The sequence below is a fragment of the Mercurialis annua genome, linkage group LG3 (genome assembly GCF_937616625.2).
Source record: "Mercurialis annua linkage group LG3, ddMerAnnu1.2, whole genome shotgun sequence".
Classification (NCBI taxonomy): Eukaryota; Viridiplantae; Streptophyta; class Magnoliopsida; order Malpighiales; family Euphorbiaceae; genus Mercurialis; species Mercurialis annua.
Window position 1 is genome coordinate 75,011,730 of NC_065572.1, and position 25,114 is coordinate 75,036,843.

The following is a 25,114-nucleotide window of genomic DNA, read 5'->3' on the forward strand; positions in this document are numbered from 1 at the left end:
TGTTCAAATGAAGTAAAATATGAAGGACATTAACGTCAAAAGAAGGCTGGTCAAATAAGTCATTTTTTTTATGAATTAGAGTTTTTATAAAAAGTCACAAAAAGTGGCAAAATGAATAATCTGATACAATCTAGAACACGAAAACTAGACTAGATGAAAAACCGAAAATCAAGATTATTAACAACATCCAAAACCGATTAAGGAAACTGGCTATGAGAATTTTTGTAAAAACCAACCGTCTTCGAGATGCTTGTGTTAACCAGCCAATAAATGTCTGTGTTTTCTTGATTAAAAATTCTTCTATTTCGCGCCGTCCAAATTTCCCAATATGAGTATAACCAAATGTTGAAACAAAGATCTTTATAGCGACCTCTACCGAAACTTCTCCACATAAGAAGCAAATTAAATAAGTCACTTTTGATTTGCCAAATTTTTAAACATGAAGGATATAAATGAAAAAAGTCGAAAACACGAGATATTTTTTAATAATTGAGCCTTTTTTAATGATCGAATCTAAGACCTACTCCTGTATGCCATTTCACTTGCTGCAAATCCAGTCAGATAACACCAAATAAGATGTAAATTTATGCACTTCTGTTACCTGCTTCATTTTTATATATTTGTATAGCATCATCGTCGAATTTAGTTATAGAATTATTGGTACAGCTGCAATGTCATCTTACCAAAGCTTAAACAGGTCTTAAAAAAAGCATCAACTAAGTGGCATTGAGTAATAATTAATTGTTGAGATCATGTGATTCTGCCAGTTCTGCTAATACTCTAAATTGAGTATCGCTTCCTGATACTCATCTATATTGCTCTTTGATATCTAGCACGGAAATAAAAATGTTTATATGGGTAATTGATCCTGAAGACACTGAACTTTCGAATTTTTTCATTTCAGTCATTAAACTAATTTTTTTAATTTTGATCACTGAACTTTCATTTTTTTTCATTTTGGTATTTTCCGGCCAAAAATGCTTAGGTGGCAGCCGGAATTAATTTTTTTTAACCTGAAAACTTGCCATATATGCATTATTTGATCTAAAAACTCATTTTTAAAGTGAAAGTATGTATGTATGTGATAAATTTTCAAAGTAAAACTTGTAAAATCCGGTTGTCACATGTCAAATTCCGGCTGCCACCTAAACATTTTTGGCCTGAAATATTAAAATGAAAAAAAATGAAAGTTCAGTGATCAAAATGAAAAAAAAAAATAGTTTAGTGACTGAAATGAAAAATTCGAAAGTTCAATGATGGTCAGAATCAATTACCCTGTTTATACCGACCAATATCAGAATGTAAAATAGTCAAACGACATATTTGCAAAAATATATCAATTTCAGAAGTGTTTTCTAAAATGATCCCTGAGTCTACCTGGATTTTATAGCATCGTAATTTCATACCAAATGAGTATTGATTTTTCACGGCCATTAAATTTTTATTTTCTTGCATAACTTTCAAAATCTCCAATTTTAACCCAATTTATAATTTTCAATTTTAATTGCAACCATTTCTTTAAATTAGAGTAAGAAGAAAAATCAAATATGCCCTTCATATTTGGAATTTCTTATGATTAAAAGGTAAATGCGAACAATATGAATAACATATTTGAGCTTCTATTTACTATAATTTAAACAAATGACTATAATTGAAACTGAAAATTAAGAAATATGATAAAATTGACGATTTTGAAAATATGATTCATAAAAGAAAAAAAAGTAGAAAATGTGAGGTATTTTTTGATGATTAAACCAATAAAATAACCAAAAGTTTGGTGACCCTCAAAATTCTTATCCATATACATACATAAACACACAGTTAGAGCTTAAGAATTTTGTATTAAATGACGACTGAGTCGGTGTCAGTTTATCACCCTTTTGTAATCCACTTTATAATTAGAAACCCACTAATTGTTTGCCTAATGATGCATTATCTCACTATATATATTAAGTCCACTCATGCTTCGTTTAATTATTTGAAGAGCTCATCACTTTATAACAAAATCCAACACTCCCTTTTGATTCTACAATTGTTGTCTGATTAAATGGCAGCAAATGATGTTCCATGTTGTGAACCAATGTTTTGGACATACCTAATCATATGCATAGCATTAGTGTCTTTTGCTGGCCTGATGTCTGGTCTTACACTCGGACTCATGTCTCTCAGCCTTGTTGATCTTGAAGTTCTCATCAAGGCTGGTCAGCCACAAGACCGCCAAAATGCAGAAAAGATTCTACCAATTGTTAAGAATCAGCATTTGCTCTTGTGTACCCTCCTCATAGGCAATGCCCTTGCAATGGAGGTATATATATATGTAGGCTTAAATTTTTTGCGTCCATGAATAATTGATTTTTTATGTTAAGTTGATTAATTCTGAATTATTGTTCTGAAAGGCTCTGCCTATCTTCCTGGACGCGCTTCTTCCGGCTTGGGGTGCTATACTTATATCAGTGACCCTAATACTTGCCTTTGGAGAGGTAATTGAAACTTACATCTACAGTCTGTTAATTAATTTGTTCATTAGCCAATCCAATTATAGCTCATTTTGTGTAACTGTTTGTTTGTGTAGATCATCCCTCAAGCTGTATGTTCTCGGTATGGACTGCGTGTTGGTGCTAAAATGTCTGTGGTAGTACGGTTCATACTTATTCTTTTTTTCCCATTAGCTTATCCAATCAGTAAGGTAAACTGCTTCAGTTTTATTTTTTTTGGCTGATAAAATTAGATTTGTGCATGAATTAATTAACTTAAAATCTGTTTGATGTAGTTGTTGGACTGGATTCTTGGAAAAAAGCATTCTGCACTCTTACGACGGGCGGAGCTTCGGACGTTAGTTAGCTTGCATGGAAATGAGGTTAATCAGAGTTTTCAATTTTTAAAAGAATGTCACGGTTCAGTATTTTAAAACTAAATTGCACAAGTTAGTAATAATTGCATGTGTAACTGAATATCAGGCAGGGAAAGGTGGGGAGCTGACACATGATGAAACCACAATTATAACTGGAGCTTTAGACATGATTCAGAAGACTGCTAAAGATGCTATGACTCCTTTATCTAAAATATTTTCGCTCGACATCAATTCTAAACTTGACGAGTATGGCGCCGCTTAATTAAAACTATGTCAAGTTTTGCAGTAGTTAATTTGCATCATCATAATCTGATAAAAAAATGTTATTGTCTCTCAGGGAAACAATGGGGCTCATCATAAGCAAAGGGCATAGCCGTGTGCCCATTTATTCAGGAAACCCAGAAAACATAGTCGGCTTGATTTTGGTAAAATTTTGTAGAAAATAAAAATTGTGGGTTAAAACTCAAAGTAGTACCAAAGTTTTATATATTCCATTTGATATTGAAACCTCAATCACTATTAAAATAATACAGAAGAACACATTTTTACAACAAGTCAGTAAATATTTGTGCGGTATTAAAATATTATTTACTCTTGGGATAATGTTAATAAATTCATAAAGGCAGAAGGTACAAAAAAACTCTCGACTTTTTTTCAAAAGTATAAATCAGCCCTTTTACTTTTTTTGGGCACAATTAAACCCCCGTGTTTTTAAAATTGAATAATTAAACCCTTATTGTTTTAAAATCGAACAAATAAACCCTTTTAGTTTATTTTTGGGTCACTTACCCCCTCAAATTTTCGGTAAATATTTTAAACGTTAAAATTATTTTTGAACTTTTTTCCAATATGATTATGAGAGACATGTCAGCCATTAACGAGTGTTTCTAATGATGCTAGATGAAAGGGGTTTTTTGTTCGATTTGAAAACAAAGAGGGCTTAATTATACCCTAAAAGAGTAAAAGGGCTGATTTGTACTTTTGTGAAAACTACGAGGGGTTTTTTGTACCTTTGACCATTCATAAACGATATATGTTTTCTCAATTTAACTATGGATTTTGAAATGTCTAATTGTATGCAGAAAGTTTTATTTTTTCTCAATTCAATATGCTGACGTAGCACTCGTTTATTGGTGCGATTTTGCTGAGGTGTACATCATTTTTGACAGTCACGTCATCATATTATGATTATGATGTCGTGTATCGAATTGAGAAAAAAATAAATTAAACTCTCTACATATAATTGAGACATTTTAAAGTTCGTGGTCAAATTGAAAAAACATAAATAATTTATAAATTTATATAACATTACCCCTTTATTGTTTTCTTCTTAGATATCCTGATACACGATATTAGTTTTTTTAAACGAATGACATATGATACAATCGTTACATACCTTGCACAATTATTTCAGAAGTTGATGCCCCCAATTTTTGATAGGTGAAAAATTTGATCAAGTTTCGTCCAGATGATGAAACCCCTCTAAGAGATATAACCATCAGGAAAATCCCAAGGTAACTACTCAATTGGATTTGGAATTATTCATTTTATAGTAATTCCTCATTTTTTTAATTTAATTTCTTCTCACCTAAATTTAAAACCTATTATTTTCATTTTCTCTCTTGCCTCAGGGTACAACACCATTTGCCTCTTTATGATATATTAAATCAGTTTCAAATCGGCAACAGCCATATGGCTGTTGTCATCAAGTGTAAGAATGATGACATTAAGAAGACTGGAGAAAAAACAGAACCAAATCCTAGCATGTTCAAGCCAAATAGTAAGCCCAACAAAAACCAAAGAAAAACAAACATGAAAGGTATATAATCACTTGAAATTAATGTATACACAAATGTAAGTAATCACTTAAATTAGGTAATTGTGGGTCATCACTTTAAAATGGAGCAAAAGATCAACTTGGTCCTTCAACTTATAATTCAGGATCAAATAACTTAATTTTATATATTTTGATCAATTAGAAAACAATATTCTTTATATTTTAGTCAATTAAGGATAATATGAATAAATTTAGGGACTGAAATGACCCAATTTTATCTTTAATTGATATAAAAATAGAGAATGTTGTTCTTAATTGATCCAAAAATCTAGAGTAGTATCCCTAATTGATTAAAATAGTTGAAAGTGAGTTATTTTAATTTCGAGTGTCAAATTCAGAAACCGAATTGACCATTTACTTCTTACAAATGTACTCAGGGAACGTTGATTGCCAGTCTGATCGAAACAAGCGTTTTAACATCTGCATTCACGTGCCACCGCTATACTCCAACGACACTGACAGTCCAACAATGCCAAATAATATCAGCACTTTAGAAAATTGCTTGCAACAAAAAATACATAAATTTGAAAACCATTCGGAAGAAGAACTGGATTGTCTTTCAGATTTCGATGACGAAGTTATCGGCATTATAACACTAGAAGATGTAATGGAGGAACTGTTGCAGGTGATAAATTAAGAACTATATAAACTGAAAATTAAAGCTGTTAGTTTTTATGATTTTTTTTTTTGTCGCACCTAGCTAAAATGTGCACTTCCGGTTCTTGCAGGAAGAAATTTTGGATGAGACGGACGAGTACACCGAAGTTCACAATACGTAAGGGCTATAACTTAATCACTGATTCAATTTTCCTAATACAATTTAAATAATCCAAGTAAAAATATCTGACATTATAACAAAATTAAAAAAAATCAGCATGTAATTGAGAAAAAGATCAATCTGGTTTTCGAACTTATGTTTTGGAGTCAAATAAATTATTTTTAATATTTTTCGTTAATTAGATCATAGAATTTGTATATCAGAATCAAATCAGTGTAGCGTTTGAGGTATAGAGATTTAAGAGCTATTCGATGTCAATTAAGAGAGTTTAAGATCTAATTGACTAAAAAAAAAAATTATAAATGACTTATTTATTTGACTCCAAGACACAAACTTTATAATCTAATTGACTAAAAACTTAAAAGTAATTAACTTGAATTCGAGATACAAGTTAACTGTCAGATTGACCATTTGATCAAATTTTATTTTGCCATGGATTCATTGACTAACCAATTTAATTTCCTCCTTTGGAAGAATTAAAATCAACATGTTACCTACGAGAAGATCACCACTGGTAATTAGGTCACCATTAGCAGGCGCATCATGTGTTACCCAAATTCAGTGGAGAACTCCAATGTCTTCCCCAGTTTCTTCGTATCATCAGAGTCCGCTTTCTCCAGTACTGCATTCTCCAATTTCACAATTTGTTCCGTCTCCTTTAATAAGTAGACCAACTCTTTTAGCTTGTCCTGCAAAATCTCCCCCGGCTGCCATAGCTAGCAACTCACCGTCCTCCCATCGGGTACGTTTACAAAATTTCTGTATTTCTTCTGCATAAATTACTATCGTTTAGTGACTAAGTTTTAATTTATTCTATTTTAAATATTAAAAGTTAATTTAATTTAAATAGAAAATTTTCAAGCCGGTAATGCATACATGTAACATGACAGCCAGGTGTTCACTTGTTTTTACATAAAAAATTGTTACATATGTATATTTTATCATGAAAATTGACTATATGACAATCGGGTTTTCTACTTGAAACTCGTCACATCATGTGTATAGTTTGATACGAAATATTATGTTGAAATAAAATTAAGTTAACAATCACAAAAATTGCACCACAAAATTATAATAAAACAGCTTAAGTTGCAATTTGTCTCCTCAATTTGTAAGTAATGGGTAATTAATACATAAATTAATTTTGTGGGCAAATCAATTATAAACTTGCTGATTATGAGCAATTAGCCTCATTTTAGCAATTGACACCCTCAACTTATAAGCTAATTGTCCCTTCAATTGGCAATTTATCCCGTCAAGTTGTAAATTAATTTGTTAAAATGAAGCTAATTGTTTATGACCAGCAAGTTCGTTGTTTATATGTTAATCATTATTTATAAGTTGAAGGGATAAATTGCTACTTAAATTAAAATAAAACCATTTTTATACTGTCAGTGACGTGGCCAAGTTCACGACTGCTAAGTATCATTAATATCTTATACATTTTTATAAACTATGATATTTATAGACTTTGGTTTCATCATCAACCTAGCTCTTCTTTTGGCAGGTTTTGAGAAATTCATACGAGAAGCTAAGAGCTTGAGGAGCAGTGTGTAAACCCTGAAAATGTTATACCTCGGAATTAGATGTAAAATTAGACTTTGTTTTATTGGGTATAAATCAATAAGAAAGAAGAAATTTCCTAAAAATGTACTTTCTTGTCTATTAACTGTAAAATATTTCAATTATATATATATAATACGTATTATGTGTATCAACAATTTAACGAATAAAATTAATATATAGTATTAGTGGGAAAGTGAGGGAAACTCACTCTGTTTGGTCTAATTATAATGTAAATTCATTTTATTTTAGTTTTAAATGAATCTTATTTGAAATTCATTTAAAAATAAAGTTTTGTGTTTGGTATTTCGAATTTTAAATATAACATTAATTTTAAATAAAATAAATATTGTATTTAGAGTATATATGCACATTTAAATCATAAAAATTCATGTGAATCAAACAGAATTTTAAGCTGAAAACCGATATTCTTTTAACATTACTTCATGCTTGGGCCATTGCAGGCTGGTGAATTGCTATTGAACTGAATGCTGTCCAACCCAATTAATATGCCTCGGCCTATAGATATTTGTCCATCTGCCAAAAAACTTGGGAATTAAATTACTCACACAAAAAATAAAAATGGTAAACAAGAAAAATCTAAAGAAAATAAAACTCAACCATTCATTTATTCTCGGATAAGATAACTAACCATAAAAAAACATTCAAATATTACACTGACGATGATTAAAAAAAATCAATCCAACAAACCATGAATACTCTACTTCTTGGACAAACATCACTTGTTCTTTTCTCTTCAACCTCATTAAACCAAAACAATATTAATTCATCAATAAAATGTCAACTCAACACAAACGCCGGCAAAGGCTTTACAAGCAGAAAACCACCGCAAAATGCAAAAGAAAACACTCAGCTTGACATCAAAACCACCGCCACCAACTCGAAAGATCGAAAAAAGAACGAAGACGACGAAATACCACAAGAAGTTGTCTATAGGATTATAAAAAGAATCTTGATATCTGTTGGTGGACCTATGGCTCTTGGCTTAGCATCCTTGAAATTTTTTGGATATGTTAAAGAGGAAGGGATTTGGGATGTGCCTATTGGGGTTGTATTTGGTACATTGTTTCTAACATTTGGGGCTTCTGCTTTGGGAATTGCCTATGGAGCTTTATCTTCAAGTTTGGATGCAAATAGGGAAGGTTCTTTGCTTGGGTTGGAAGAAATCCAAGAAAATTGGGTTGAGATGTGGAAAGAAGAAAATGAAGAGAAAGAAGATGATATATACTAATACAATTAAGTAGAGGGTGATATGAATATCACATTGATTCTTGAAATGTTTGTAATTTTACTTTTATTTCTTTTCTTGATAGTAGATTGATCCCTTGTTTAACTTGAGTACATTTTTTGCTTCTTTTTGTGTTATATATGGAATGAATAGGGATGTTATAGAGTACTTGACATGAACAAATTTTTTTAAAATGTATATTTTGAAAATTAATACAATTTAAACACCAAATTTGTTTAGCACCATGATAAACATCACATGTTAGAATTAATTATTTTAACTACAGCTCGTAGTAGGAATTGAACCGAAAAACCGAACCGAACCGGACCAAAATTTTAATATTGGTAAGGTTTTTTGGTTAAAACGGTTTAATTTGGTTTTTGTCAACTTAAAAATTTGATATTCGGTTTTCAATTTGGTTTTAGGTTTTTGTAAACCGAACCGACCGAAAAACCGAATAACAAATTATTTTTATCTTTTTTTTTGAAAAAATTAAAATTTATATGTTTATTTATACTTTTTTAGTATTTATTCTTTAATAATATGTAATATATAAGTTAATAAATTTACTATAATAGATAAAATATACAAATAACATATGTAAAATTATTATTAATCAATATTTTTTAATTTTTTTATATTAAAAAACTGAAGAAAAAAATAATTAAAAAATCGGTTTTTAACCGAACCGAACCGAATTTTTCGGAACCGATTCGGTTTTGGATTTTGGCCTATTTTCGGTTTCGGTTTTTTGGTTCGGTTCACCGAACCGACCGAAACCGACCGATGCACAGGCCTAGCTCGTAGTGTAGCCAGAAATACAAAGGAGGTGAGTGAAATGTGAAGAAAAAAAGTACCCCATTGTTCATGTACATTTACGTTCATCGAACATTATATTGTTTATATGTTCAATTCATTTAAATATATGAATATGAAATTAGACTCAAACTCGATTCATTGAGGATACGAATAAACATGAACCGAACTTTTATCGAGACGGACACCGTGCCGCTCATGAGTAGTTCGGTTTTACAGTCCCAGGCATGTACATAGGGACAGCCGGCCCGACTAAGTCCCACTCCGATCACCACCCTGATTCTAATATAAAGATAAGTTTAATTTCAACTTTACATATATTGATCAAAATGTTTTTACAATGGCGGATCTAAAAAGATTATAGTCTTTTTTTTGGTAAATCACCAAAAATGGAGTACTTCTAAGATTATAATATTTAAAACATAAAATAAATATAAGTTTTTTATTTTTTTATTAAAATAAAAAAATAAGAGCTTTTAAATTTGTTCATCAAAAGTTGTTATTTGCTTATTTTAAAAGGTACGCCATTGACAAACCGTTTCCAGTATCTTTATTGCTGCCATATGTTTAAAATTATGTTTAGTTCACCAAATAAATAATTTAACCTTTTAAATCATCCAATTAATTATGATAATCTCTTGTGGATGCTTATGAGTAAACCGCCTCAGCTACTAGCTCCAAATATTAAATGATTACCGGTTGACTCAGTGCTCTCTACTCTTATTGGCGTTGAGCTTGCCATAAGTTTAATTGTTAACATTAACAAAAATCAGTAGCTACAAATAGGCTGTCCATGACTATGACTTATGGTTGTAAGTAGCTTTAATTATTTATAATCTCTGATTATAATTAAGATGGATACTGATGGGTACATTACGACGTATAACTATTCTTCGTGGCTGCATTTTTTTGACTATTTTGCTCTGAAAGATGACCCAAATTTAAATACTTATATCTCAAAAGTATTATTTTTTCCCCTTTAAATTAATGAGTCCTGAAAGATAAGAAAAAAGAATTGTCTTTAATATACTCTTATTTACTCATTTGTTTTTGTATTACCAATTAAAACTCAATCTATATTTTTTTTAATTATTTCGGAGTTTCTATCAAGAACTAACTAATTTATATTTATGCATTTGAAAATTTCTTACTATAATTTTTGGACTGGTGATTTTTTTTTGCAATCCAAATTATCAATATGTGCAAATTACGGATTAAAATGTTTGCGATTTCCAAATTATGGTAATTTTATTTATTTTATATTCATTTCGGTAATTAGATATCTATTTTTTTTTTCAAAAATGGGATATAACTTAATACTAAATATTAGTGATATATTATTTACATGGATAACAAAGTATATGTGTATACATATATGCCTTGGGGATACATAATGTTAGTATCTTTAAGTTTTATTCAGTCGGCACACATCAACTGAAACCTGAATAATTAAACAAAGCATATGCAAAAGACCAACAGCTTTTTTAAGTATTTTAGTATCTACTTCACCTAAACGCTGCAAATCAACTATAAGGAATTATTATATGTGCCACTTGCCTATTTTATACTTTATCATCTGCCTATCAATCTAAGATCACTGATTGATCATGTTCTCTTCTGTCTGATAATTTTTCCAAATTTTCTTGTTAAAGATGTGCCGTCAAAAACTATATATTAGTAAAATATAAAAAATTAGAAAATTTTATTGTATTATTTAATGATACATACAGCTATTTTTTTTGGTGACGAGGACTCACTCTACTGAGTCGAAACTCAATATTATTGTCAAACCCCGGGATATTTTGCTATGACCTATTTAATGAATGTGGAAATTAAAAATTAAAAAGAGAGATAAAAAAATATTGGCAATTCATTTTCTTGAATTTTTTTTAACTGAGTTGTCTATGTATGATATAGATAAATATAGACCACATGGTCCACAATTAATATATGAAGTTTAATTTATACGTTTGATGGTATATATTGTTGGAGTCATTATTAGTATAAGATTAATTCTTTGAAAAAGACTAATTGATCATTATCACATGTATTAGTAGCCATTAATAAGTAAAACTTGTACTTAAAAGGGTTAATCATAAATAAAATTATGATTTCAGTGCAATATGCTAATTTTTAATTTTAATAATTTTAAACATTAATTTTTAATTTTTGACAATTCAAACTTATTACCAAGTGCAATTTTGTTATCCATCGTCTCTATCTTCTTACCTCTATCAAATTGATATCATAATTGTAAAATAGGTTAAAATAATAATTTTATTTGTTATTATTAGTGCTATTTTTAATTTGGCATAATTGTAAAATAGGTTAAAATAATAATTTTATTAGTGCTATTTTTAATCTGGTATTATACGTTATTTGATAGAGGTAAGAAGATAGAGACGATGGATATGAAAGTTTAGTTTTGTAGTACTATCCATAAAAATGCCCTTTTGTTTTCTTAACCTGGACAAGACTGCCGGCTAAAGTTTCTAATTTCTTATTAATTTATTATATGCAACACTTCAACATCAAATGGTGAATTGCACAAAGCCATACATACGTATATAATTGCGTTGCGCATGGATAAATATCAACCACGTATAATATTTAAATCCTTATATTGGAATTATTATATTTCAGTCTATCATGATAATATATTATGAAAAAGACAAGGTGATGTTCACATAATAAAATGGGAAATTTTTAATTTGGAAGAAAGCTAAATGCTAGTCTTTAAATTGTTGAATGATTGCTTAATTCTTGTCAAAGTTCATGCTAAAAGTTGTTTTGCTAGTCAAAACGTGGATGCTAACTAAAAAATTACGTGCAAAAACGAGTTGAAAATTAATAAAGTTTCACCTTTTAGCAACTTTAACAAAAAGATTAATACCACTAATTAGTCTTTTAGTCCCAATAACATAAGCATATTTTTTAAGAAATGGTGAGGTAAGTTTTTTAGCACCTACAGAAAAAATTGATTTTAAATCTTAATAGAAATTTGTCTAAGGCAAATACCATTTGAATTAAAGTGCATTGGTAATCACACGATTAACATAAATTCCATATTTTATTCCACGGTGAAAATCCGACTTACCAAAGGTCGAACACTCAGGATCAAAATACTGCATTCTCAACAAATTTGAGCTACCATAGATCCATAGAAAAATCTGATAAATTTTTGTAGAGTTTATTTGTTGTAGATATCAAATGTGACAAATTAAGAGGTGAAGTTTCCAATATCTCAAGCTTTAATTAGTATTATAATCATAATTATATGCCGTGACATAACAATTGTTGAACAACTCTAATTAAAAAAATATTAATCAATGGAAACTACCATCAAAAATTTGATACATTCAAAAACAAGAACAACAAACATGAAGTTGAACAACCCACCGTCACCTTACTGTACAGAAATAGCAGTATATCATTTTTTATTGGTTTGATCCAGATTTTGATTTTTTATTTTTAAGTTGATCAAACAATAAATTTATTTACTATGAATTAGCAAATGACACAGTTGTTGGGATATTCCTCTGCACTTCTTACGAAATAGTACTGCGTGTTGTGAGGATTATAAGCCTGATACGCCTTAACAAGATCAGCCACGTCGTCTTTCTTCTTCTCATCGGGTTTCTTCGGTTCGTCTTTCTTAGGCTCTTCTTTCTTCGGAGGTTCGGGTTTCGCCGGACCTACTGAAAGCATCTCTGTATGACACAGTTTTTTCAATTTGCTCGCTATTTTCACCGGATCAACATCTCCTGTAACCGTCAATTTCTTGTCCTTCATGTCCAAGGTTATTGATTCCACACCTGCAATAATTCAATCTCTTATTTAATTACAGTTTTTTAAAGTATATATTAATTAATAATCACAGAATGCATAAATTAATTAGTACCTGAAATGCCAGAGACAATTTTCATGGCCTTTTTCTTATCTTTGTCGTCGTGCAACTCCAATTTCAAAATAACTTTCTGCAATCAAACAATTGAATTATAATTAAAATCGCTAAAATAATCATCAAACACGGATATTTTTTTTATGCCAAAGATGAATTCATTAAAAACGACTTAGAAAAGTCTCAATTCTAGCCAGAAACGCTGAGCTAGAGGATTACAACAAAAACAATTGTCACGGGATAGTTGATCACAAAATATTATAATAATTATAATATAAGTGAAGATTGTTACCTTCATTTTAATGACTCGAGAGAGTGTAATTTGCGGAACGGAATAGCGATCGGAAGTAGAGAATAATAGGAAGGAGAAAGAAGAAGTAAATGAGAAACAATTATAGGGCAAGGGTTATGATTGAAATGAAGGAGTTTTATAGTAAAAGAGAGGAAGACTGAGTCGACTAGAACGTCATTAGTCTATAAGTCAATATACTCAGCAGTGAGGAAATTGACCTATCAATATTAATAACGAAACGAAAGCGCATTGGCTTTTCCTTCAGTTAAACGACACCGTATTCTGAAAAACACAAGTTTTTCTATATTTTTTTGATACAGTTTATATTGAGTCAGGTAGTATCCATTAGAACTAATTGTGCGCATTAGTCGGTTTGATCACCAAATCGAGTTAACTGTATGTAACTGAATTTGTCCATTTTTTTAATAAATCTAATTGTTACTAAAATATTTATAAAATGATCAACCGAAATCAATATTCATATAGAGTACTGCTTAAGTTGTAAGACGGGTTATTTCCTTAATATACTACCTTTAGACAAAAAAAAAATATTAATGTTAATTATTAGAAAAATGGATGTTACTTTTCATTACTTATAAATGTAGAGGGCAAATTGATTTAAAGTTCTATTATTAAACAAATATCTTAATTTTTTAAATAAATTTAAATAACATTATTTTTAATTCAGTTAATTTAATTGGATCACTTAATTAAAAATATATCGAAATTCGAACTGAACTAAATTATATATAAAAAAAACATAAGATCAAATTTAATTAATTAAAAAGATAATTTTAATTTAATTCAATTGGTTAATTTAGTTATATTTTAATACTGCAAATTCTTAATTACAATAAAGGTCTGTCATATTTTTCTAAGTTATTCAAAGTAGTGTAGTAATGTTATTTTCAAATTGGACTTCCAGGAAATCTCTTAATACAATATGTGGCCTCTAGACATGTTACTTGGTTTCAGTCATTCCTCCTTCAGCAACATCGAAGGTGGTTCCAGAAGTAGGAAAAATCTATGTGACTTAGTTACCAAAATAGAATTTAAGTCAGCTATATTAATTTTAGTGAAATAGTAAAATGTTATAAATAAAATTTATTTTAATATCTCAATTCATTTTTCTTTGACAAAAAAATTATAAAATTAAATAAATTTTTAGAAAAATAATTCATACTTATTTTTAAAATTGGTGTTTATGTATAATTATTTTGTTTAAATTTTAAATCAGCATAATTTTCAATAATAAAACTGAGAGCTACGTTTTTTAAGAAAACATTATTTATTTTGTTTAAAAAAATATCAAAAAAGAAAATAAATTTAATTTTAGTATACTATATATGAAATAAAATTTTGTCTGCAAATGTACATTTTATTTCGTATCTTATATATTCCATATCAAATAAAACATTAATACAAAAATTATTTTGTACGTCATACTTCTTTTACTCGTCAATGTATGTTTCATGTTGTATCTTTTACATTTCGTATCAAATGAATATTTTTATTAATTAATTTTTAATCATAGGACCACTAAACAAAGCCGAAAATCATTTTCAACTTTGTTAATATGGTTTGACATTTTATTCTATATAGATAAGTGTATCACTGTGTCAACAATTAATTTTAAGGAATCCATAAAAAATCATAATTTTTTTTCAAATATTATTATTATTTGAATTGTATTAATTAACTATTATTGGTAAATTTAATAAATTATTTAAAAATATGAATTAAGAATTTTAAAATACCATTTCAAATATGAGATGCAAGAAATATTCACCGTAAAAATCTATTGAAAAATGCTAAATCCATCTAACATGACATAATAATCATTTTTTGGACCTTTGTAACAAACTCGTGATAAAAAGAAAGTGTCAAAATGAATCATGACACAATATTGGATTTGTTTAAACAAACAACAACATCAAAAGATAATGACACGATTCGTCTAATGCATAATTCGGCGAATTTATATTGAGACTTAACATGTTCGTGTCGAGAACATGTCAACTTGTTTATAACACAAAATAAATGGATTGTGTTACTAGTTGAAAAAAATCTGTCTAATCTTATAATATGAAAATAAAATAGTTATAATTTCAAAAAATAAAATTAATTAAATATGATTATATTAATATATAAATAAAATTAATTATATTTAATATTTTATGGTTTGAGTATAAATTGATAATTACATGATTTAAAAAATTTTATAGGTTAAGTGGGTCGCGTTAATCGTATTATGTTAGTAATGTAATTGTGTTATCTATTTATTTTAATGTGTAAATTGTGTCGTGTCGTCCGTTTAAAACTCATGTCGTGTCAGATTTGAAGATTTTGACACAATTAATTAAATAGGTCTTGATCGTGTTAGTGATAATTCTAGCACGACAGGAATACGGTCCTCTAACATATTTTGACACCCCTAATCCTAATGACATAAACTTTAAATCATAATTCCATATTTAACTTGATGTTTTGTTTTATTTGAATGAGAAGGAAAATTGAAACGATCAATTCTAAGTTCAAATACAGTATTAAGAGGCGAATTTTCCAACATCTCAAGCTTTGATTAGTAGTATATGACATAGCAATTGTTGAAAAACAATAATAATAAAAAAATATTAATCAAAGAAAACCACCATTAAAATTTGAGACATCCAAAACTAAGGCAACAATTGATTAGTAGTATATGGACGATTACTTATGTGAACCAACTTCACCACGTAGGATTGTGAACCATCCATTTATCGTAAGAATTTCTCATATGTATATGACATAACAATTGTTGAAAAACAATTATTAAAAAATATTAATTAATGAAAACCACCATCAAAATTTGATACATCCAAATACTAAAACAACAACAAACATGGAGTTGAACAACTCACCATTATCTTACTGTACAGGTTTTGATTATCTTAAGGTGATCAAACAATAAATTAATTTAACAAATCACACAGCCATTAGGATCTTCCTCTATACTTCTTACAGAGTAGTACTGAGTTAAATGAGGATTATAAGCCTGGTACGCCTTAACAAGATCAGCCACGTCATCTTTCTTCTTCTCTTCGGGTTTCTTGGGTTCTTCTTTTTTAGGCTCTTCTTTCTTCGGAGGTTCGGGTTTCGCCGGACCTACTGAAATTATCTCTGCGTGACACAGTTTTCTCAATTTGCTCGCTATTTTGACCGGATCAACATCTCCGGTTACCGTCAATTTCTTATCCTTCATGTCCAAGGTTAATGATTCTACCCCTGCAATAATTCAATTACATTTTCAGATTCTTCCTTTGATTTAAGTTATAGTTAAGTTAATCAACATAATATAAAGAATTTAAATAGTACCTGAAAGGCCAGAGACACTTTTCATTGCTTTTTTCTTATCTTTATCATCGTGCAAATCCAATTTCAAAACAACTTTCTGCAAGAATATTCATATATTATAATTAGATCCATATGACATTAATAAACAATCAAATTATTAATACAATTGCCAAAAGTAATCATCCAATACGCGTAATGTTTTTTATCTATGGGAAGAAAATGGAAAATATTGAATTCACGACTTGAACAGAAAGCTGATTAGCGTTTATACTATTTGTACTATTTGAGCTATAATTCGTTCACGACGAGCATACATAATATTCTAAAAAGTACAGTATAAGAGAAATTGTTACCTTCATTTTTTTTAGTGTTCGTGGAGCTGTGATTAACAAAACGCGTTAGCTATCGGCGATCGGAATTAAAGAACGGACGAGAAGCAGAAATTAAAGAAGAAGTAGAGAATAGAGGAACAAGAATAAGGTAAAGGGAGATGATTGAAATGAATTGAAGGGATAGATGTTAGGGAAGAGTTTTATAGTGTGATAGTCAACTAGAAGAACGTCATTAGTCTACGGGTCAATATAGTCAACATAAATAGGCCTATCAGTACTACTCACAAAACGAAAGCGCATTGGCTTTTCCTTCAGTTAAACGGTACCGTGTTCTAATTAAAGAAACTTTCTTCTTCTTGTTTGTAAGTGATTCTTTTATGGCAACTTGTTAGTGATTTAAGCACATCGGTTAAAATTGGATATACAAAAATTCAACCTTTTATTTTAGAGCTCAATATCATTAGCAAATGTTCTTTCCATCATTAAAAACCGTCATGACGACATCGTTTTATGAAAAAATATTCCTCGGTATTTGTATTTTTGTGACAAATTCTAAAAATTATACTTAAATTGTTAAAAATATGAAAAATCAAAATTGTATATGCAAATAATCCTTTTATTAAAAATACATATTGTCTGATAACCGGACTCCGATAACAGAGGGAGATGAGGGGATATGTAATAGCCTTGGCCTCCTCAACTTTTTAAAACTGTTTAATTTAGCATAGAAAGTTAAATTATATCACAATTTGATTCCTCAATTTTTTTAAAATGTCTCATCACATATAAAGCATATTACGATTTGATGTTTCTAATGTATAAATTCTAGTTTCATCACTGTCCCAGTTAATTTAGACTGAATTAGATAAAAACCTTTAAAACGATAAAAAAAAATCGCACAAATTGTAAAATTGCTTCATACTCATAGTTAGAATTCAAGATTTCTGATAACAACAAAATTAAGAAAGGACTTTTCAAAAAGTAGTGTAGTTGCATTATTTTCAACCTGGATTTCCAGGAAACCTCTTTAAACAGTATGTGGCCTCTAGAAATGTTAGGTGGTTCCAAAATTGACAATTCTATGTGAAGTAGTTATCATTTTTGTTCTAGAACTCTTTTTTGAAATTTGTAAGGATTCAGATCGGTCTTTTTTTATTTGGATATATCAAGTGGCCGTGAAGATCAAGTCAATGCAAATAATGGAAGAAAATAAGAGAGATGGTCTTTCTTGCTGGACAAGTCTGACACACTCATCAAGGTCCTCGTACGGACTGAATTTGGACCAAATGCATCCTAGTATTGTGGTTTTGGAAAGTGTTATTTATCGAAATATTTGAAACAAAAACTATAAATATTGAAAGAAATTAATACACAAGTTTTATATACGTTTAGTGTACATTTGAGATATATTTAATATATGAGTTGGTTAATGTTCGATTCTAAATAATAGTTAAAACAAAAGACTTTTTTATACTTCAGTTTATTGAAATTTAATTTACAAATAACTGTAAAATTATTTAAGTTAATAATTATTTATCATTTAAATATATTTTGTCACTGATTTTAAATTATAAATGATACTTTTCTATAACAATTACTTATTTATATACATTCCCTATATATTATTTAATTTTGTACATAGTGTTATCATTTAACGATAGAATCTTTTTCATTTGTAGCAAACAAAATGAAATGATTGATCTAAATCATTGAATATCAAAGCCAACAATTTAAAATAAGTGGATGACTCGGTGGGTTTCACAACAATAAGTGACTTTGATAAAGAAACATTTTGTTTTTCTTTAGAACGTGACTGGAATTTTTTTTATAGAAATAGCGCAACACTTAAAGATTTAGCTTATTGTTATTTGAAAAATCAAAATAACTTCAAATCTTTGTCAAACACTTTGCAATCCATAGTGTTAACATCATTCAACACATCAACTCATTAATATAGAATTCTGAGAAATTGTGTTTATTGATTGAGTAGAATTACAATATAAATACATCTTAAAGGAGAAACAATCCCATTAATCAAGGAGCTACAATAGAAACAAAATATGAATGAAAGGAAAATAATTATACACAAAGATATTACAATAATCAAGGGGTCAATAAAGAATGATCAAGACCATTAAGGAAGATTGCTATGTTTGTGTTCTATCATGCCCCCGCAAGCGCAAGGGTCCGGGAAGGATGCTAAGCTTGGAACGGTGGAGCTGAAATTGTTGGCGAGCTAGCGGTTTAGTTAAAGAGTCAGCAAGTTGATCCGAAGAATGAACATGAGAGATACGAAGTAATTTCTTAGCAACCTGTTCACGCACAAAGTGAAAGTCAAGGGCAATGTGCTTCATACGAGAGTGGAACACGGGATTTGAGCAGAGATAGGTGGCACCAATGTTGTCACAGTAGATTATTGGTGAAGCAGGAATTGAAATATGTAGTTCTTGAAGAAGATTTGTGATCCAGTTGAGCTCGGCGGTGGCAGAGGCAATGGCTCGGTATTCAGCTTCAGTAGAGGACCGAGCAATGGTAGATTGCTTTTTGGAACTCCAACTAACAGGATTGGAACCGAGAAATACAACATAAGCTGATGTAGAGTGTCGAGTGTCGGCATCACCTGCCCAGTCAGCGTCCGTAAATGCATGGAGGGAGAGCGTGAAGCGAGCAGAGATAAATATTCCATAATGTGATGTGCCTTTCAAGTAAAGGAGCACACGTTTCACTGCATTCCAGTGATTGGCAGAAGGTTTGTGCATAAATTGAGCTAGTTTATTAACAACAAAACTGATATCTGGTCTTGTAAGTGACAGATATTGAAGAGAGCCGAGAACTTGGCGATATTCAGTCGGATTGTGACCAGGAGATCCGTCATCAATTTTGAGAGTCTCAGATTGTGATAGGGGAGTGCTTATTTCTTTAGCTGCATGCATGTTAGTACGATGAAGAATATCATGAACATATTTATGCTGAGATAGAAACATACCATTAGCTGATCGATGAGTTTCAATGCCCAAGAAGTAACTCAGCTGGCCAAGATCTTTAAGAGAAAAACGTGCAGCCAGCTTAATAACGAATTTGCGAATGAGGTCTGAATTATTTCCAGTTAGGATGATATCGTCCACGTAAACAAGTAAGTACATTATATGCGACCCAGATGTGTATATGAACAGAGAAGCGTCGCTGCGAGAATTTTTGAAACCATTAGCAGTAAGGAAAGAGCCAAGTTCATTGTACCAGGCACGTGGAGCTTGACGAAGACCATAGATAGCTTTGTGAAGTTTGCATACATGAGTAGGATAGGATGAGTTCACAAATCCAGTTGGTTCTTGCATAAAAACGCTGTCAGAGAGAGTACCCTGCAAGAAGGCATTGTTAATATCTAATTGATTTAAGGTCCATCCACGAGTTACGGCGAGTGTAAGAACTATCCGAATAGTTGCAGGCTTGACTACAGGACTGAAGGTTTCAGTGAAATCAACTCCGGGTTTGTTGATGAAAGCCTTTAGCTACGAGGCGAGCCTTATAGCGAGAGATGGAGCCATCTGGAAGTCTTTTAATCCGATATACCCATTTACAGCTAACTATATTTTGTGCAGGTGATGGGGGAACTAGGGACCATGTTTTGTTCTTTTGAAGAGCACGAAGTTCTTCGCGCATGGCTTCACGCCATTCAGAGTGTTTGTTGGCCTGTGTGAAGGAGGTAGGTTCGTTTTGAGAAGGGAACGATGAAGTTGTGGTGTGAAGTGAGAAAGGAAGCTTAGGTTTGTGTATATTGTTTTGGGCACGAGTGATCATTTGTCATTGTGGAGGTGGTGGGGTTGGGCTGACATTGGATTGGGTAGTTTCATGGTTTGGGATATCTGATGGTATAGGGGTTATGTCTAATGGCTTGGAAGGTGTGGCAGATGTGCATATGGGCGTAGCAGCAGAGTGGGATTTGTCATGTGGTGATGAAGGAGTAAGTTGCGGTGAAGTAGTGCAGAATTGGGTTGGAAGTAGTACTGGCGCCAATGATGGTGTACTGTGAAATGACGCTGAATCAGAGATGTTACGTGAATTATTATCCAAGTCCCTGCATGTAAATGTGGAAAAAAACTTGGAGAGGGTACTGTTAGTATCACATAAATCTGAATATGCATTATTTTTATAAGGAAAAATGTGCTCGAAGAAAACTACATGTCTAGAAGTGAATATTTTGTTAGTTTTCGTGTCAATGCAAATGAATGAGTGATGAGGAATAGAGAACCCAAGATATACACAAGGACGAGATCGCGGTGCGAGTTTGTGTGTGTTGTATGGGCGAAGCCAAGGATAGCATAGGCAGCCAAAGACTCTAAGAGATGTATAGTTGGGAGTATGTCCAAACAGTTTTTGGTATGGATTTGCATTATGTAGTACGGGGGTAGGCATACGATTTATGAGGTAGACAGCGGTTTGAAAAGCATGAGACCAAAAACGCAGAGGAACAGCAGCATTATGAAGGAGCGTTAGACCGGTTTTGTCACGACCCAATCTCAGGGCCGAGACCGGCGCTAGGGAATGGGAGTGGTTGCTCCGAAACCCGTAGCAAGCCTAAAAACGTAAAATAATTTTTCGCGAAATGTAATCGTCATGCATGACATAAGCAAACACGTGTCATGCAGAAGCACACATGCCAGGCACACATATCCTCTGGCAGTCACAATATAAATAACGCAGCAAGCGTAAAACGTTTAAAAATTTAAAACGTTAAAGTTATATTTACAGAAAACTATATATTACAGCTGACTCACAAAATACTTATCTACTGCAGCTCTAAGAGTAAAGTACTGTTTCTTTACATACTCAAAAATACAGACTTCTGGAAGTAGGATAGAAGTCCGTTGCTTCAAAGCGTCTTTATCCTGAAAGGAAATCTGTGAGGGGTCAGTATATTGGGATATACTGAGTGAGTTCATACATTTACTGATAAGTATTCAAATAAAACATAAAATTTTGATCAATCATATGCAGCCAAGTACAGGATCCGATTGAAACCTTAATCCTCAAACATACTAATAATCAATCGATCAACCCAATCATAAATATCAATTGCGAGTCCAACTCGCTGGTGGCCCAGCCACTAGATACGGGGACTTCCAGGCTACACCGTAGCCGAGTTCACTCTGCGTATCTAAATCATAACCCAATCGTAAATCTCATATTCATCATCAGCTCCCAGCTGAGTCATATCAAAACTGGTGATCACACAGTCCTATTGTCGCCCAATAGGTAGCACGTTCCATCGGATCAATACCGGTTTCAAATCACACATATGCGCAATTCATATAAGTGTTTCGCATATAAAACATGCAATTCAAATATAAAGCAATATAAAATAATTGCTTAGATAAATACTTTAAAAGCAAATCGTATAAACTCACAGAAAACGCTTATCCAAAAATACGTCGGGGCTTTAGAACGTCAAGCTTCCCGAACTCCTGGTCCAGCTCCTTCTGGTCTCGCTGGATCTAAAGCAATATAAAAACATTTGACTCACATCAGAATCCTATTCTAAGATTGACTCTAGACTCGAGATTCGACACGCTTTACTTTCATTAATCGTCGTGCTTCTCACGTATATTCCGATAAACGATATCAAGCTCGTTTACGGACCGTATACCACTTCAAAATCCATTCACGTTTAAACTCATTAGGTTAACTATTCAAGTTAATCGATAACTAATCGATTCCGACAATCCTACGCGAAACGGGGTAAGATTTGAAAATAAAACGGCCGGGCGAACTGCTGTGCGAGAGCACGTCCCACTGTGCGTTCGCACAGCAGACTGTGCGTTCGCACAGCTGACTGTGCGTTCGCACAGTCTGTTTCAGACTGTGCGATCGCACAGTCTTGCTGTGCGTTCGCACAGCACCTGTGCGAATGCACAGGGTGCTGTGCGTTCGCACAGCTAAGCTGTGCTACGCACAGTACGGGTTCTTCAACCCCGGACCCGATTTCGACATGCTTTCAACGATTCGACATCCAAACGAAGCGTAAACGTGCCAAAAACACTAATTCTAAACTCTAAACGCTATAATCGAATCCAATAATCAATAAAACGATAAAATCGTTTCGTGGCATAAAACTTTGAATCGATATAACTCAAAATATAATCAACGAAACGGTAAAACGTCAAGCTTACCGTGATTCGCCTCGTGAATACGATCAATTCGAGCTATTAAACGTCGAAAATGGACGAGAAACGGAATCGAGCGACGGAAACGACGATGAACGGAACGAGAGAAATGAAAGATGAAGATGAAGGTCTGGATCCTTCATCTGAAGGGTTTTTAATATATAATGGTCAATTTACACTTTGGTCCTTGAAACTTTTCAAAAGTTTCAATTCAGTCCAAAACCTATTCGCGTCCAAATTTTAAACGGTCTCCGATTGACTTGAAACTTTTACCATAAATACTATAAAATATTTCGCGGACTTTGGCGAAATAAAATTCCTTACGGGATTTATAAATTATTTTATATTAATTTCCAAACTTAAATCCTCAAATCCCGCTATTTAACTTATTAAAATTTATTCAAATTTCCCGATATAATTAAATTAAATTCTTCTTAATTTAATTTATCGGAAATCACGACACGTGGCACGACGTAATTATCTTAAAATTTTTTGGGGTATTACATTCACCCCCCCTTAAAATAAATTCGTCCTCGAATTTAAAAGTTAGCCACGTACCTTGCGTAAATAGATATGGGTACTTCTGCCTCATATCTTCTTCTGTCTCCCACGTGCACTCTTCTATGGACTGACTCCTCCAAAGAACTTTCACCATCGGGATTCTCTTTGTTCGCAATTGTCGTATCTGGGTATCGACAATCTGCACTGGCCGTTCTTCGTACGTTAGCTCTTCGCTCACGTCCACCGCTTGCGGTTGAATTATTCGAGAAGGGTCTGGTACATATTTCCTAAGCATGGAAATATGAAAGACAGGATGAACTTGCGACATCTCCTGTGGCAAGTCTAGCTTATAGGCAACTGAGCCTATACGCTCCACGATCTGATATGGTCCGACATATCTCGGAGCCAATTTACCCTTCTTTCCAAAACGAATTACTCCCTTCATCGGTGATACTTTGAGAAACACGTAGTCTCCGATCTGAAATTCAATATCCTTCCTCTTGGGGTCCGCGTAACTCTTCTGTCGACTGGAAGCAGTATTCAAACGCTGCTTTATCAACGGAACTTTTTCTGACGTAATCTGAATAATCTCTGCTCCAGTGAGCTTTCGTTCACCGACTTCGTCCCAACAGATAGGGGAACGACACTTTCGCCCGTATAACGCTTCGTAAGGAGCCATCTCAATGCTTGAATGATAGCTGTTGTTGTAGGCAAACTCGACTAGAGGTAGGTACGTATCCTAACTACCTCCGAAGTCTAATACACATAGTCGAAGCATATCTTCTAACGTTTGAATCGTCCGCTCAGACTGACCGTCTGTCTGAGGGTGAAACGCAGTGCTGAAATTCAATCGCGTTCCCAGCGCGTCTTGTAAGCTCTTCCAGAAATGAGAGGTAAATACAGAACCTCTGTCTGAAACGATTGACACGGGAACTCCGTGTAGGCTCACGATCTTATCGATATAAATCTCCGCCAACTTTGCTGCAGAATAAGTCGTCTTTATAGGAATGAAGTGCGCTGACTTCGTCAAACGATCCACGATTACCCAAATAGAATCAAAACCTTTTTGCGTCTTGGGTAGTCCGATTACGAAATCCATCGTGATCTGCTCCCATTTCCATTCCGGAATGGGTAACGGCTGAAGAAATCCGTAAGGCCGTTGATGCTCCAATTTGACTTGCTGACAAGTCGGGCATTTCGCCACGAACTCTGCAATGTCTTTCTTCATTCCGCTCCACCAATACGTTGATTTGATATCGTGATACATCTTCGTAGAACCCGGATGAACGCTATAAATTGTTCCATGAGTCTCTTCCATGATCTTCTGTCTTAAGTCTTCCACGTCTGGAACGCATATTCGATTACCATATTTCAAGATTCCGTTGACAATACTGAAATCTTGACTCTTTCCTTGTTGCACTTCCTCAATTAGATGCTTCAATTGAGGGTCGTCTGCTTGCAACTCTTTGATCTGATCTATCAACGTCGATCGTATCGTTA

General features: G+C 32.2%; 4 protein-coding genes across 4 annotated transcripts; 2 read left to right on the forward strand and 2 right to left on the reverse strand.

The window, feature by feature from the left end:
• The first annotated feature begins 1,991 nt into the window (after positions 1-1,991).
• Positions 1,992-7,144, forward strand: LOC126673961 (DUF21 domain-containing protein At5g52790-like). The gene is made up of 12 exons (XM_050368299.2): positions 1,992-2,305; positions 2,397-2,480; positions 2,573-2,686; positions 2,771-2,857; positions 2,958-3,097; positions 3,189-3,276; positions 4,292-4,365; positions 4,483-4,670; positions 5,066-5,313; positions 5,417-5,463; positions 5,941-6,208; positions 6,974-7,144. Exons 1-12 carry the CDS (start codon positions 2,048-2,050, stop codon positions 7,007-7,009), a joined length of 1,632 nt encoding a protein of 543 aa, XP_050224256.1. The 5' UTR covers positions 1,992-2,047; the 3' UTR covers positions 7,010-7,144.
• A 538-nt stretch (positions 7,145-7,682) lies between these two features.
• Positions 7,683-8,383, forward strand: LOC126673963 (uncharacterized protein PAM68-like). Its single transcript, XM_050368301.2, has one exon. It carries the CDS (start codon positions 7,742-7,744, stop codon positions 8,279-8,281), a length of 540 nt encoding a protein of 179 aa, XP_050224258.1. The 5' UTR covers positions 7,683-7,741; the 3' UTR covers positions 8,282-8,383.
• Positions 8,384-12,405: 4,022 nt separating this feature from the next.
• LOC126671405 (heavy metal-associated isoprenylated plant protein 39-like) lies at positions 12,406-13,438 on the reverse strand. The gene is made up of 3 exons (XM_050365174.2): positions 13,288-13,438; positions 12,996-13,071; positions 12,406-12,909 (listed from the first exon to the last, which is right to left on the reverse strand). Exons 1-3 carry the CDS (start codon positions 13,291-13,293, stop codon positions 12,602-12,604), a joined length of 390 nt encoding a protein of 129 aa, XP_050221131.1. The 5' UTR covers positions 13,294-13,438; the 3' UTR covers positions 12,406-12,601.
• A 2,643-nt stretch (positions 13,439-16,081) lies between these two features.
• On the reverse strand, positions 16,082-17,135 carry LOC126671450 (heavy metal-associated isoprenylated plant protein 39-like). Its single transcript, XM_050365222.2, has 3 exons — positions 16,974-17,135; positions 16,642-16,717; positions 16,082-16,551 (listed from the first exon to the last, which is right to left on the reverse strand). Exons 1-3 carry the CDS (start codon positions 16,977-16,979, stop codon positions 16,244-16,246), a joined length of 390 nt encoding a protein of 129 aa, XP_050221179.1. The 5' UTR covers positions 16,980-17,135; the 3' UTR covers positions 16,082-16,243.
• Positions 17,136-25,114: the final 7,979 nt, after the last annotated feature.